This window comes from Dermacentor albipictus, chromosome 1, assembly GCF_038994185.2.
Source record: "Dermacentor albipictus isolate Rhodes 1998 colony chromosome 1, USDA_Dalb.pri_finalv2, whole genome shotgun sequence".
NCBI lineage: Eukaryota > Metazoa > Arthropoda > Arachnida > Ixodida > Ixodidae > Dermacentor > Dermacentor albipictus.
Window position 1 is genome coordinate 207526415 of NC_091821.1, and position 13830 is coordinate 207540244.

A 13830-nucleotide genomic window follows, 5' to 3' on the forward strand; every position below is an offset into this window, starting at 1 on the left:
CAGCGATGACAGCGGCGTCAAACTCCCTCGGCAAACACTCGCAGGAGGCTGACGTAATGCGTAGCTTCTGCCACTGTTGAGCCTGAATCACCCATGCTGCCGCTTTCTTTGTCGTCCTCATCACTGTCATTAGGCGACACTTCGGCAATAACAGAGGCGACGATGGCGAAAAGACGAACCTCAAGAAGTTGAACCCCATAGAAGACATCTTTTCGCAATCCCAGCAGCACTGCCAAGCATCTACTCCTTCACATTCCAAATGCCACGCACCGCACCGTAGTCAACGGTAGATTTCTCTCGCGTGTCAGCGCCGACTTTGTGCCACGCTCGATAGCACAAACAATTTCCAATTTGTCTTTTATGCTGAGCACCTGGTTTTTGTCCGAGCTTCGGTATGACGCGAGTCCTAGCTTGCATGACACCATAACACAGGCCGCCACCAGCCATCTACAACGCTGTCTGACTTGGCACCAAATTGATGACTCGGCTTTACCTTTCCAAGCGCCTTCTGTGGGCTTGGCGGTCGTTCTGATCTCTGAGCTTCGTTCTGCCTGGCCGACCTACCGCCATGATTGTGCTATGAAAAGTGCAAACACTGTGTTAACCAATATGTATGCAATAGGCTGGTACAGTTTATGCAAATACAAAACGCATTATGTTCAGTGGCCGCTGAGTTGGGGATTTGTCTTTACTACGTTTAAAACTAAACTGCTGTTTAAAATGGGTAAAGTATAACGAGGTTTTACTGTATCTTGGCCATAAGTAGCTGTACGACAAGAAATTTGCAGTACCAGGTGATTATAATCAAAACTATCTCTTAGTGTGCAGTTCTAAATGTCATATTGTGGTTTGTAGTCTTGGCTTCACTGCCAACAAATCGTGAAACAGCATATAGATGGTACACCTGTGATGCACGTGATATCAGTAAGCATAAAGGCACTCAAATTGGAGGTCACTGTCATTACTGTGATTTTTGTGATGGCTGTTAGAAATCGAGAAGTTGGTAATAAGTTTAGGCATAAATGGTAGCAATGCAAGCAGAAGTTATTTTCGAAGATGTGCAGTTTGCTGAGAGTTTGTGCAGTTTTAGAGGATCTTTGTGTTATCAAATGCTGTACTGAAAGGCAGGTGTTTGCACACCTGCTTTCTAGTGCTACGAATTCCTGCCACCTTGCTCAACTTTCAGTCATGACAGAGCATACTGTTGCTGTGTACATGCGATCTTTAAGGCCTGTCCGGCCATATTTTTTCCCCTACTTTGGCACTACAGTGGTTGTTTGTGCTACATGTGTACATTCCTTATTCGTATGCCTTTTACTATCCTTCCTGGTTTGTATTTCAGTATGCTTGTTTACCACTGAGGAATCGTGCAGTGCTGGTGCTACTGTGCCACTTGTGCTATTTTGTTGAAATTCTACTTCCCTGAATCTTTCTGCACCCAACAAAGTGTTTAAACTTAATTATATAGTGGTACAGACTGACTACATTGTGTTCTAAAGGAACCAAATATTAAACATATTTTCACCTGAGTACACAGCAATGGAACATTTTGGTGTGATCTGACAACTAGCTCCAGACGCAGACAAAGCCAATTCAATCCAGTTTGCATTCCTTGAAATTGCTTGAGAGTACTGTATTACTAGTCTTGTTTTACAGCTTTCCCCTGCATTTCTAGGCAGCAGTGCATTCATACTCCATTGTTGAAGCTGCACCGAAGAAATTAACCTTTAGTGTGCTGCCTCTTTCCATTGATGGAATTGGAATACAAGTAGGGGTGTGCAAATATTCAAAAAATTCAACTACCAACGAGTATTGTACTTTTAATATTGATATTTGATTTGAAAACTAGTTATGTGAAAATTTTCTAATATTTGGTTGGATATGAATATTCGACATACCAGAAAAAAATGGCGCTTGATAGGCCATGTAATGTGTAGGGCAGATGACCGGTGGACAATTAGTTACAAAATGGGCTGCCTAGGTAAGGAAAGTGCATTCGAGGATGGCAGAAAATTGGTGATGAAATTCGGAAATTTGCAGGTGCAAAACGGATAATTGGAGATCACTTGGTCCTGCAGTGGACATAAAAATAGGCGGTGACGGCAGCGGCTGCTACTGCTGATGATAATAACAATGATTTGGCGCTAATCGAATATATGTATGGCTGTGCAGGAGCAAAAATGGTTCTTAGTGTTTGCTTTAGCTGCACCAAATTTTTAAAAATATCCTGTGGCAGATAGCACAATTCTAACCTTTGATCTAAATTACTTGATGAGGCGGCCATTACTACTACAAGAAATCAAAATGTTTAATTAAATAACATAATTACTCAGGACTACGCCAGTTTCGATATATGAATTTTCAAAGTATCCGTCGAAATGCATTGACATTCCAGTTACTTCTGTGCGTTAATACATAAACGAGTGAGTGTAGTAATGCTCAAGTGAACCAAACATTTGGTTAGTTCTGTCAGCATATTTAGCGGCAGCAAACAAAAACGGAAGGGAGACGACAACACAATGCACTAACTTGCGCATTGTCTCGTCGTCTCCCTTCCGTCCTTGTTTTCTGGCGTTAAATATGCTTTCAGTTTACCAACACGCCCAGCAAATAGCAATGCTGCAATTTAGTTCTGTCACTTTCAAAAGCATATGGATTGCACATATAGTGAATGAATTGCTATCCAGCTGGCCAATTGAGTAACTGTTCCTAGTATATTGGATTGTTGAAATTCGTAACTTTTGTCTCATTTTTGTCAGTCACTGGCAGTTCAATTATTCGCATTTTTCTCTATTTAGATGTAGCAAGCATCCTGCCTGAAATGAACCAGCCTGTGTCAAAAGAGATTGAAGATGAAGCTAATGGATATTTTCAACGAATTTACAACCATCCTCCACATCCCACATTGTCCATTGCTGAAGTTTTGGACATGCTGAAACGTTTCCAAGAGTCTCCCATCAAGTCTGAGAGGGTGAGCAGTGTTCCTTGCTTGGTCGATTCCTTTCCGGAAGTAAGTACAGGTGTTTATATTATTCCATTCTCTTTTACAGGATGTGTTTAACTGCATGATCAAGAACCTGTTTGAGGAGTACAGGTTCTTTCCACAGTATCCCGAAAAAGAGCTCATTATAACAGCACAACTATTTGGAGGCATCATTGAACAGAGTCTTGTAACGTAAGGGACTCAGAAAGACATTGTCCATTTCAGTTTTCATGGAGATATTGGGAGGGTCTGACAGGCATTACTTTCAGGTACATGGCTCTGGGACTGGCCCTCCGCTATGTGCTGGATGCTCTTCGCAAGCCATTTGGCACGAAGATGTACTACTTTGGCATCACTGCACTGGACAGGTTCAAAACAAGGTTGGATTTGATTTTGTGACTTTTTGCCTTTTTATGTATATGTCAGGGGGCTATACTGCAATTTTTCACATAATGGACACATCCATTTCGTCTGCTACTGGAGTTCTCTTTGGCTAGGTTTGGTTACGCATCAGGACACAAGCACCCCCAGCCAATCAGCACTTTAGCAGCATACGACATGGACACCTATATTGAATTACAAGATCAAGTTTTTCTGCTCTGTATGGAGCAATTTTATTCCAATGGCAGAATGGTAGCGCGAGTTGTGTGTTCCAATTGCATATTGGGACCAGCCGCCGATTCCGGGTTGCTCTGTGGAGCAATTCGTATACCGTATTTACTCGAATCTAGGCCAGGCCCGATTCTAAGCCGACCCCTGAATGTCCGAAGCCAGAAAAAAAAAATTTAAAACAACTTACCTCGAATGTAAGCTGAACAAAAGAAGTGAACACAGCGTTCACAAAATGAAAATGGCATTTATTTAATGTGAACATGCTAGCTTGCTCTACGTTATCATTGCTGCTAGCCCAGACCAAACACGTGCTTGCAGATGCACTCAAGCTCGCGTCTGTATGCACAGACAGTGTGGCACGGCTTGCACGTATCGAAACGCAGCGTAATCTAAGTGAACAGCTCCTCTGTTATCATGTGCTTATTTTCCCTATGGCTGTCAGCTCCTCGTGGCACACTCTAAAGGCGTCCCCCATTGCCCTCTCCAACGACGGGATGTTTTTCTCATCGATGCCCAATTCCTGCCTGGCTTGAACGTTTGACAATGCCTCTGCGGCTAGCATAATTTGAAAACGGCACTATAGTGGCATTGTCTGCTTAGTGCCATTACAATAACGTCACGCTATGGACCGCGCCACGCTATGGGCCACGCCACACTATGGGCCACGCCACGCTATGGGCCACGCCACGCTATGGGCCACGCCACGCTATGGGCCACGCCACGCTATGGGCCACGCCACACTATGGGCCACGCCACACTATGGGCCACGCCACGCTATGGGCCACGCCACGCTATGGGCCACACCGCTATAAGTTATAAGTGTCCCCTTTCAAACGGGGTTTTGGGTTGCACCACCAAGCCCTTGTTCTCTCTCTATTCCACCTCTAGCGTAGTGCACTCTCACTTGATTTTCCTGCACTAAGTGCCCCCGCGGGAAGGCACGCATTCCATTTGCAGATTTGGTGAGAGCGATCTCAGTCGGAGCAATGTGCTCTGTTCGTGATTCGGCCGAGCACACGCGATCTGGCATTGGAATTCAACATTACAAAATAGGCCCCCAGCTCTAACCTTTGTCTTCATACTTCTAAACGATTGTCATTTAGTAACACAATAGTTTGCACAGCAACTTTGACTTCCTATTCAGGCTGCATTTTATGTTTAAGATCTTGCTTAAGTTACTAGGAGTGTGAGAATATTCAAAACTTACAAAAAAAAAATGAATTGGCTATTGTTCTATTCGACAGTCTTCTAATTCAATAGTTACTATTCGTAAATGTGAATATTTTTCTAATATTTAAAAACGTCAACTCCACCCAATTAAACATAAAATTGGAGCAAAAGTACCGTAAATTTTCATCTCTGCAGACATAGTATAGGCATAATTCATGAGAACTTGCTTAGTGGAGCAGGCTATGCCACTTAGGTATCCTTTACAGGCTTACAGCGATCATTCACACTCTCTGAAGAGTCCTGAGAATGCAAAGAAACTACTTGTTTGCTCCAAATGCTTCATTTGTGCTTTTTATAACAGCACTTCATAACATATGTAATGACAGAAACGTGCAAACCTTAAGAGTACTCGGGGTGCGTACCAACTGGGAAAGCCGGGAATCCTCAGGGATATTGAATAGTTTGGAAATACTTGGGGAAAACTCTGGCAATTTGTGCTTCTATCGGGGAAAATTAGCTGTCATTTTATTAAAAGGGAACGAAAATCGCCCAAATGCTGGCTCGAGTAAAAGAGAGGAATCTTAACGAATTGTCATTGACGCGGTGACGTCGGCTGGAGAAGTTGCCAGTGTACAGTGGACGACCGATTTTCTGGACGCCGGATTTTTGGGACATGCCCGACAATGTGGACGGCTTCACGGCACCATGTACCCTATAGAGTCAGTCTATAAGAACGTCTGAAATTTCAGACGCAAGAGCCCTTTGCCGTCCGATTTTCCTGACATTTTGCCACCACCACAGGTCCGAAACAGCATTGATCAAACCCAACACCATTGTTACGATTATCTTGCTGCCTCGAAACGGCGCTCTCGCATACAGATCCGCTGGCAGCCGTAGCCACCATCACGGCAACGCGAAGTCTAGCTGCTTCAACGTTCGCTATTAAGGTTCTTGCCGTTTGGTGCCATATTTTTCATTGAAAGAATTAGCCACTGTCAGCAATGGCACTGACTGACTGACTGGCACCGACTTTTTCGGACGTTTTCGCGCCCCCTAGGGAGTCCGAGAAATCGGACATTGACCAGGAGGATGCTGAAATGGTCCATGGAACAAACGTGCGGCGGAACGAGGATGAGAACAGAAAGGACATTAAGAAAGCTTTGAGGAACAATCGGGAAAAGAACTGTGCCGCTTCTTCTTTGAAGGAGCTTGAGCTCAAGAAGCAAAGTTTTGGCTGATGCCGAGATGCAGGTGTGACCCTCATCCAAACCAAAATAAACTCTTTAAAGCAGTGAAACACAACACTGAGGCATTGTACACGGGCTGAGAGTATGTCAGGACAGTCAAGGTTGACAAGGTTGACTTTCCAGCTGTTGAGAGAATCTCGCTTGGGACAAAGTTCAGGTCTCATACTGATGCGCTTGCTATCAGTTGATAGAAATAGCTCATTTTCTAAAATATTTGCTTCTTTATGCATCTTTTTTATTCGTATTTGAATATGTTGGACTTGATTTGCATGGGTTTTACCATTTTTTTTTTTCGAAGATATTTTATTCGCTGTGCATTTTACTAACCCCTACCTTCAGTTTTCCATTTTGATTAAACAATACTCCTTATATTCAAACTGGATTAAGTTTTTTTTTATTATTATTATTAACATGCTTACTAAAGAGTGACAGCATTGAGCGACATGGTGTCAGCCCGTCTGGACATAAAACAAGGTTGTGAGTCACTTGGGGAATTTCGCAAAGGCACTCGGGAAAAACCTAGAAAGCTCAGGGAATTTGAATATGTCAACTTGGTAGGGACCCTGATACTAGTACGTAAACATCGTTTTATATTCATTGTGACAACACCTGCCCTTTATTTAAAAACTATTCAATTTGATTCGCTTCTTTTATTATCCGATTTGGTCTTAAAAATCACTATTCGCACGCCTTTATAGATACGTAATATTAAATCACTGTTAATTAAAAAAAGGTGGATCAATGCACATTCTGCAAGCCTTCCTCTGCATAAACCAAATTACCACTAAGTACACAAATTTGTAGAGATAGGTAAAAAAAAGCATAGGTGTATGAACTGCAATCTGTAGCTGGCCAATGGACATGCCAACATATGTTTATAATGCATTGAAACTTGTCAGTATTGGTGCCAGTATCTATTTAATGTGCAAGATTTCAATAGAAATCGAACAGGACCCTGTTCACTTCCTATTCAAATTTGGCACTTTTGGTTTTGTAAGAATGGGTTTGCAAAGCAACTGTTGATGTGCTGAAGTAGTTTGTGTGTATAAAGTATGGTGCTGAGAGACTAGATAAAAGCGATTTTTACAAATGCCTTTCACTGTGCAGGAAAGTAAAACAAGTTACAGGTATTGACCTAATAACTGTAATTATGCATTTATAGAGCAACTGCACCAATTTTGCTTGTGCCATCGTGCTTCAAAAGTGTATTTCAGTAAAAAAAAAAAAAAAAGCTGAAACTGCCTATGAAGCATAAAAATGTATGCCTCGTTCTGCTGATGCTGCTTTGATATTGAAACAGAAACCAAAACCTTTTCACACCATCATCATTAATATCATGAATGTCAGGTGCCATAGGTCCTTCATTCAGTTTTTGAGCTTTTGTTGCATTTTCCTCTGGTGGACATTGGAATGTATAGCCATTATATCATTGCAGCTGCTGTGTGATGTATTTTCTGCCATTTCCTCTGGCATAGAGCTTGCCCAGAGAGGATGGATGAAAAGGAAGCCTTGGATTAGGTCTCGCGCCATCCAGGCAGCATCTGTTGAAAAGAGATATGGTAGAAGCCGCTTTATACAGCTCCATGCTTTTGTCATGTAACTATACCAGGAACCATTAGGTATATGAGTTCTGCAACTGCACTCAGTCGCAGGTCATGAATTTAAGAGGCTCTACAACAAAATTGTGCTGTACCTGCTCTCAGACCATGTGCATGCTGAGAAAATAGTTCCCTTATAAACCATGCCGGCAAAGAAAGTGTATTACTTGTTGAATTGTGCTCGTCAGTCTCAAGCAGTTGGTCAAATCCTGTATTGAGAGTTTAGTTTCCAAAACGGAAAGTGCCAGTTGAAGACAAACTGTTCTGCACCAGTTCTTCGAGGATGTTTCCACGTTCAGCCTGTTTCAGAATTTAATGTCCAATTTCTGAGCTGTCTGTTCTTGCAATTATCAAGGCACCAAGGTGACTTCAGTGTTGCTGTTTAGCGTCATGTGTAGCTTTCACATGCTAGGTTTAGAGATTAAATGTGCAAAATGCAGCCATGGGCCAAAGATTAGTGTTGAACCAGAGCAGACTGATCCCCCTTGGCATGCACAAGTGATGTGAAGCGCCCTTGGATTTCTAGCAGAGCTTGCGCTCAACACTGAAGCAAGAAAAGGTGCTTTGCTATGGAGAGCGGCTGTGAAAAATGGCTAGTCGAATAATGCAAACCTTTCTGTACTAAAAAGTTGTCATGAAAAACGTGAAGTGTGAGCTGGATGCTGCAATTGGCAAGACTAGCCGAAAAATGCGAAGTTAACCTTTTTACATAGTTTGGTATCATTCACATCCCATGGAGAAGCAAGCCCATCCTTTCCTGTGGTGCAAAACTTTGTGCCATGGCAATGCCTGACCGAAGAAAAGGTAGATATGGGGATGGCAAGGCGTAGGAAGGAAAAGTGAAGCAATACACAAATTTTTTTATCCATCCATGCATGTTTCCTTCGAGTGACATTTGCCACCCTATTCTTGATCTGTCACTCTCTATAGCATGACTGAAGACCATCTCTTGCCATATAACTGAGAAAATTTGCTACTGTTGGTGCATTATATCTGCCAGCCCAGCATTCCTTGTCACTTGGCTTGGCATATTCAGTTAAATTTAGTTTAGGATACATAGCCGCACTGCAAACTGATCAGTAACTTGGTGCCTTACTTTCTGGTGCTCATGGCTATGAGCATGAAATTTGTATTAACCTTTGTGCAAGCAATGAATGGTATACGACTGGTTCATGGAGTATTGTGATGTCCGTAGAGAATGGGTAGGGAGGCGTGTTTTTATTAATACTGTTGTCTTAGTGCTGAACGTGAGCTGATATAATGCAAGGTTATCTGCTGTTCACAACCAGCTGATGCTGGTGATAATGTGGACGACTGCGTGGACCACTGACAAAGTGCAAAAAGAAATGGCACTTTAATAGAATTTAGCTATTAGCCATGGTCTATGCAGTCATTGATGCTTCATTATCGCCACTGCTTTGAGAAGAACATATGAAGTGCTGCACCATAACATGTTGCACCTGCAGCAATTACTTTATGCTTGCAGTTTCAAACGTTTTGCCAACTTTTTAAAATGTGTAGCTATGCACTCGATTAGATATCAGTGATTGGTTGAGAGGCAGTGAACTGCAACCTGCGTCTGCCACCCACAACTGGAGTGTGTACCACAACTCTGGTGATTAGTCATCAACAGCGTGAAGCAGCTACATATTCATTTTGTAATATGGTGAATGCTGTGTAGGAAAAGCCTGTTTGTGTGCTTTTGCTAACTTGTAATTTTTCTAAATGCTTGAATCGGCATTAAGTAGCTTATCTTCGCATAGTGAAGATGTCTGGCAGTGCTAGGGTGTTTCCTAATGGTCCATTTCATTTTCCATTCTTTCTCCCCTTTGTCACTCAGGGACCTTAGCTGGTACGGGAGGGGAGGTTAATGGCGTGGAGGGCAGAAGGAAATTAACTGTACTGATAATGCTACTGCCATTCGCACCCCTAGTGACCTATTATTCCGTAAAGTGCAATACCTACACGGACAAGCCAAAGCTGTCTTGGCCCAAATGTGGCTCGGACACCGCCGGGATCGGCCACTGGGTGCACCGGGTGAGAATAATGAAATGGGACTGTTGCAAAACACAAGCCCTGTGCAGTCGTGTGACCAGTGTTGTGGAAAACAAAACTTTGCGTAATTCCGAGTAGTGCATCAAAGTTCTAAAGGAAGGATAGTTTTTTCATCCTGCAACCCTCCAGTTTTGCCCCTATGAATCATTGCACAGAATGATTAGATCCAAACAACATGAAGATACAAGTCATGGTCCCACTACCTGTGAGATATAGTTCCTCCGTGAAAGTAGGGGAACAGGGGTCCCATATTTTAGGGGTGAGCCCTATTGGATGTTTCAGACTCCATGCCATCCTGTCCAAAGCAGTCCCATGCCGGCTCGCATATGGGTATTCGCCGTGGCTATGGCGTTGCGCTGCTGACCCCGAGGGCGCGGCCGCGGCAGCCGCATTTCGATGGAGGCAAAGTGCAAGAACGCCCGTGTACCGTGTGATAGGGTGCACGTAAAGGAACCCCAGGTGGTCAAAATTAATTCGTAGTCCCCCACTACACGCCGGCGTGCCTCGTAATCGCACCGTGGTTTTAGCAGGTTAAAATCCCAGGTTGTTTTACGACAGTGGCTGTGCTTTTGCTATCTGGTGATATTTCCGCATGCGTGCTTCCGGGCGCGTATCAGCCGAGACGGGGCGCAAACGGCGTCGTGCGAGCAGCAGATCATAATCACGACCGCGTGGTTCTGAGTGGCCTCGCACGGTGGTCCAGAGCCAAAAGACTGTATTCTCGGGCGATCACTTTCAGAGATAGTTTTACTTTCGCGATATTCGGCAGCGGACACATCCGACAGTTTCCGGCGCTGTGCCATGCCCGCTTTTCTCCCAGTGCCAAGAGCGCTATCGGCCATATGCTTCAAAGCAAACGAGTCTCGCGAAAATATCACCGAGAATGGCGGCGCCAGATTTCCACGTTTAAAATGCTTGCACTCTGCCTACACATCGTTGTGTGCTGTTTACATTTTAAATAGCTCGGCACAGATGTAGCGTTTCCAGAGGCTGTGTGAGCTCCCTGTTTTCGGGTTGTATGCTTACCACTTTCACCGTATACCACATTATTCCCTAATAGACGGCGTCTGCCTCGAGAACAATGCCTCATCCTCTTTCTGTATGTTTCACGCCGTGTGAGTTTCCATCAGGGAGTGTGAAAACTGGCTTTCTGCAGTGTTGCACGCGGGCGCAGAACGCACGTGCTGCCGTTGTCTTAGTGATTCGAGCAGGTGCTCGCGCGCGCTCGCAATAGACTCGCTGTTATTATGGCAATGCATAGGGAGCACTCGTCGGATAGGGGTATCGGTCTTCGGCGTTTTGGCGTTATTAGCGGCCGTTTTGCGCTGTGGATTGTGTCGACCTATATTCTTTATTGGAATTGGGTTGGGGGTTCCAGTGAGCACTTCCTTCCACGGCGTGACACGAGGTGGTAAGTCAGTGGCGGAAACTGTCCATTGTGGACTGGCAGCCCTTGTTCCAATCGTGTAAGCGTGCGTCTGTTGTCATCAGTAACCCTCTTTGTGTTCGCTGATGGATTCATGTTGGCAAATGTGCGTAACGACTTAGCTCCATCCATGCCAGCCTCGGAAGCTTAAGAACTAAGTTAGCGGTGACGGCGTTACTGAGTTCTTTTTTTTTTTTCCTCCTTTCGTTAGTTGGAAACCCTGACACGGCGGCAGCCGAATTTAATGGTCTCTCATGTACTTTTGTACGAGACGGACGGCGGTGAGCACGTAATCGCAGCGTGCTAGACGCGACACGAGACGCATTTCTTCATGCATATAGTATGCCAAGCTCGTGCGTACTGCCGTCGACCGATCGTTACCTCGAGGTACGCGCTGGTCCACGGCCGGGCAATGGCCGTTTAGGCTTAGCGCGTTCGACCACCACCATTTCGTGCGGAGTCGGTTTGAGTGGGCGTATTTAACTAGGCCTAAAGCCTTCCATAGCTGACCCGATGCGGCGTCCGCATTGAAATTTTTGGGCTGCCGGTTTTGGTGTGTGGCCCTACGGCGTACTACCGAGGAGGGGTTGATCCAGCGGCCAATGGAGATTACGCCAACTTGTCTGTTTTGGTACAGGTGGTTCAAATTGAGCAACACCAGCGGGACTTGTGATATATTGGCACACAAAAGAGAAGACAGAAGAAATTTTATGGTTTTAAATGTTGAAGTATAAACGATGCAAAGTTTTGAATGCAATTTGATACTTCTGTCTTTTATAGGTTTTCGGGACAGCTGTGCTGCACATGAGTGCGTACACACACATTAGGGAGTTTTTTTAAAAAGTATTCCCACACTCTTAATGTTTACACCCTTTGGGGCTTATCTTGTCCAACAACAATAATCATCTTCTTTGCTTCTGTTTCCTTTCTTGGAAAATTCTGCGCTCGCTGCTTTCCTTTCGAGAATGCTATGTCACACTGATAATGCACATGGCGTTCATGACTTGGAAGTACTGGGTGTAGCTTTCAGAGATTAAACTGAACAATGTTCAGGTGGGATATGACATCTAGTATTTAGACAAAAAGAAAGGCAGATTTCTGTTCATTGTATCCATTGACTGATAACTGGCTCCTATGGTGTGCCCAAAAGTACGATTTAGTTAGTACAAAGTGCTCCAGAATTTATTTAAGGGTCCTTTAAAGTGCTTGGAAACATGAAATTTCTGCTTGAAATTTTTTTCCCAACCACAATTTACAAGTAGCATCACCATTCTCTTTGGCCCAGATTGAAAGACTACCCGCAGTATTGCCAGCACCTGGCGTCTATTCCACATTTCAAGGACTTTCCTGAACACTTGAAAGAGGTAATCGATTAGTCTGTTGTCTTAGTGACAATGAGCTGCACATGCTCTGCTTCCTGTGCTGATAGTGTTCTCTTGCAGTATGTTGACTGTGGTGCGCGGTCTCAGGAGCCCCTGAATCGACCCCAGGGCCAGACTTTGCCCCACAATCTGGCCATGTTGGCTCAGGGACTGAACCCAGCAACAACACCTCAAGGTCCAGCCGTACGTGCTGCACCTGCAGCAGTGCCTACATCTAGTGCAGGTGTAGCAGCTACCTCAGGAGTAGTTGCCAAGCCCACCACTGTTGGGGGAAAGGTAAGTGACTTCTTCGAACGAGTGGGCACATACAGCATTGATTCAGCATGGTCAAGCTGACATCGCACTCAGTGGTGTGCATTTGTGCAGACAATTGTTTCCAAGCTCTAGTATGTCATTAGCCATGTGAAATTCAGCCACTTTATTAGCTGTGCGAAATTCTTCAAAAATGGACCATGGGTACTTAGCGTTCACTAATTGTGACAAATGTATCCTGCAAAGAAATGGGTGAGCGGTCAGGGTGGATAAAGCTAGGACTTTTAGAACATTTTGCAGGTTTGCCAATTTAAAACTTTTTTCCTGCTTGTAAAAAGACAGTTTAGATATGTAGCAGCAAAAAACATTTCGCCTTTTTTTTTTTCCCGTGGATTTGAATCGGAAATTTCAATTTTTTTTAACTTTATAAAAGGAAGTTTTTTTTTTTCCTAATAGATTAGAATGTTATTCTTAATGGAACTGTATCTTGCACTTTTTATAAATATTTATTTGGCCTGAAAAGCCCTTTCAACCTTCAAAAAAGAGTTGTATTGTGGCATGCATTGAGCTCTAAATTATGCACTGAAACAGTCTAATAAAGTGTGAAAGCATATTTCATAGTGCACCGTCATCATTCAGAAAGATTCATCTGACTAATTCTAAAATGCTTAGTGTGCCATACAACTACAGAGCAATAGAATGCATGCACAGTTTTTGTGCATTTCAGTTGGTAAAACATGGTGCTCTTTGGCCATACTTGGCCCTTGCGCCATTAAACATCAAACATTCATTCAGTTAGTAAAACATTTAGTTTGAAACCGAGGGCTGTTGCAGTGTTGCACTTGTCCTACATGAACTCATGCACACTGCTGGGAGCTAAAATTGCTTGGTTTTTATAGTTGCAACATATTGCATTGTCCTGCAGTGATGCTAGAAATTAAGTGCAGCTGTCTGTATCCTGCGCTGTTCCCACCCTTCATTGGGATAAAGTGCATGAATTTAGTGCATGGTTCTTTGTATTTATGGACATTCTATCCCTCTGCCTAATTTTGGTGTGTGTTGCCTCTTAAAAAATATGGTGTGAAACAGATGAACACATAAGAGA

At 43.8% G+C, this 13830-nt stretch overlaps 1 protein-coding gene across 2 annotated transcripts in view; it reads left to right on the plus strand.

The window, feature by feature from the left end:
• Not1 (CCR4-NOT transcription complex subunit 1) overlaps positions 1 to 13830 on the plus strand; it is a 108902-nt gene that overhangs the window by 53038 nt on the left and 42034 nt on the right. For both annotated transcript variants that reach the window (XM_065438233.2, XM_065438234.2), the window contains exons 17-21: positions 2799 to 2971; positions 3051 to 3175; positions 3253 to 3363; positions 12377 to 12455; positions 12534 to 12749. In XM_065438233.2, the coding sequence (XP_065294305.1) occupies positions 2799 to 2971; positions 3051 to 3175; positions 3253 to 3363; positions 12377 to 12455; positions 12534 to 12749 (704 nt within the window). The remainder of the gene's footprint in view (positions 1 to 2798; positions 2972 to 3050; positions 3176 to 3252; positions 3364 to 12376; positions 12456 to 12533; positions 12750 to 13830) is intronic.